Source organism: Buceros rhinoceros, unplaced genomic scaffold, assembly GCF_000710305.1.
Source record: "Buceros rhinoceros silvestris isolate BGI_N320 unplaced genomic scaffold, ASM71030v1 scaffold17920, whole genome shotgun sequence".
Taxonomy (NCBI): Eukaryota; Metazoa; Chordata; class Aves; order Bucerotiformes; family Bucerotidae; genus Buceros; species Buceros rhinoceros.
The window spans coordinates 3,713-4,791 of record NW_010388072.1 but is presented as its reverse complement, the minus strand read 5'-3'; the positions used below and the strand labels follow the sequence as shown (position 1 = coordinate 4,791).

At 58.6% G+C, this 1,079-nt stretch overlaps 1 protein-coding gene across 1 annotated transcript in view; it reads right to left on the bottom strand.

Moving 5' to 3' along the window:
• The window catches only part of LOC104500988 (leucine-rich repeat-containing protein 32-like), a 3,111-nt gene that overhangs the window by 1,237 nt on the left and 795 nt on the right, over positions 1-1,079 (bottom strand). The window contains exon 2 of the mRNA XM_010144726.1: positions 36-995. Within this exon, the coding sequence (XP_010143028.1) occupies positions 36-995 (960 nt within the window). The remainder of the gene's footprint in view (positions 1-35; positions 996-1,079) is intronic.

Here is a 1,079-nt window from a genome sequence, read left to right as displayed (position 1 = left end):
GGGTCCGTGCCGCTGGCCAATGGCTCCCTGGCTACATCCTGGAGACAGTTCATGGCCAGGCTGAGGCTGTGCAGAGAGCCCAGGCTGTGGAAGAAGGTGAACGGGAAGAGCTGCAGCCGGTTATTGCTGAGGTCCAGGTCAGCCACGCGTGTCAGCCCAGCCGCGGTGTGCCAGGTCCTGTTAAAGCTCGCCATCTCCTCGTAGGGCAGGACGAACTCCCTCGGATGGAGTGAGCCTGGGAGCAGGGAAGCAATAAGGTTGTTGGAGAGGTTCAAGTGTGTGAGATACTGGGTGCTGGGGAGCTCGGGGAAATAGAGGAGTCTGTTATGGCTCAAGTCGAGCGCTTGAAGCAGGTAGGGCTCTGCTCCCTCCTCCGAGATGAAATGCTCCAGAGCGTTGTGGCTGAGATTTAGAACTCGCAGCTGCGTGAGGCTGAAGCCAGAGATACAGTGGAGGGAATTCAGAGCCAAGTTCAACACCTCCAGCCCTTGCAGAGCCTCAAAAGCTCCCTCCTCGATTTCCATGATGTAGTTGTTGCTGAGGTCGAGCCTGTGCAGCCGTGGTGCACTCCAAAAGATCCCTGCTGGCAGCCTGGTCATCCTGTTCCCAGAGAGGTCCAGCGCCCGGAGCCTGGTGAGGCTGCTGATGTACCAGCCTGCCACGTGGCTCTCCAGGTTATTTGCCGACAGGTCCAGCACCTCTATATTCCTGAGCAGATGGAGTGCTTGCCCGTTAGCCACGTAATTGCGGTCCAAGTGGTTCGACCCCAGAAGGAGAGCCCGTAGCCAGGGCAGCTGAGCCAGGGTGGTGGCCGACAGGGCTTCCAGCTGGTTGAAGGACATGTCCAGGTACTCCAGCTGCCCAATCTCCAGCATGTAGCTGCTTGACAGGTTTTGGATGAAGTTGTTGGAGAGCTCGAGGTACTTCACTCCTGGGCCAAGCTCCTTTGGAAACCTGCGCAGGCCAGCTCCTTTGCAAGACGCCTTCGCAGGGCTCTACAGAGAGAGAAGGCAGCAGTGTGAGAGGGTCTGCAAAGCCCAGCTCCAGCCACACCAGCTGCTGTCCAAGCTGGGCAGGAG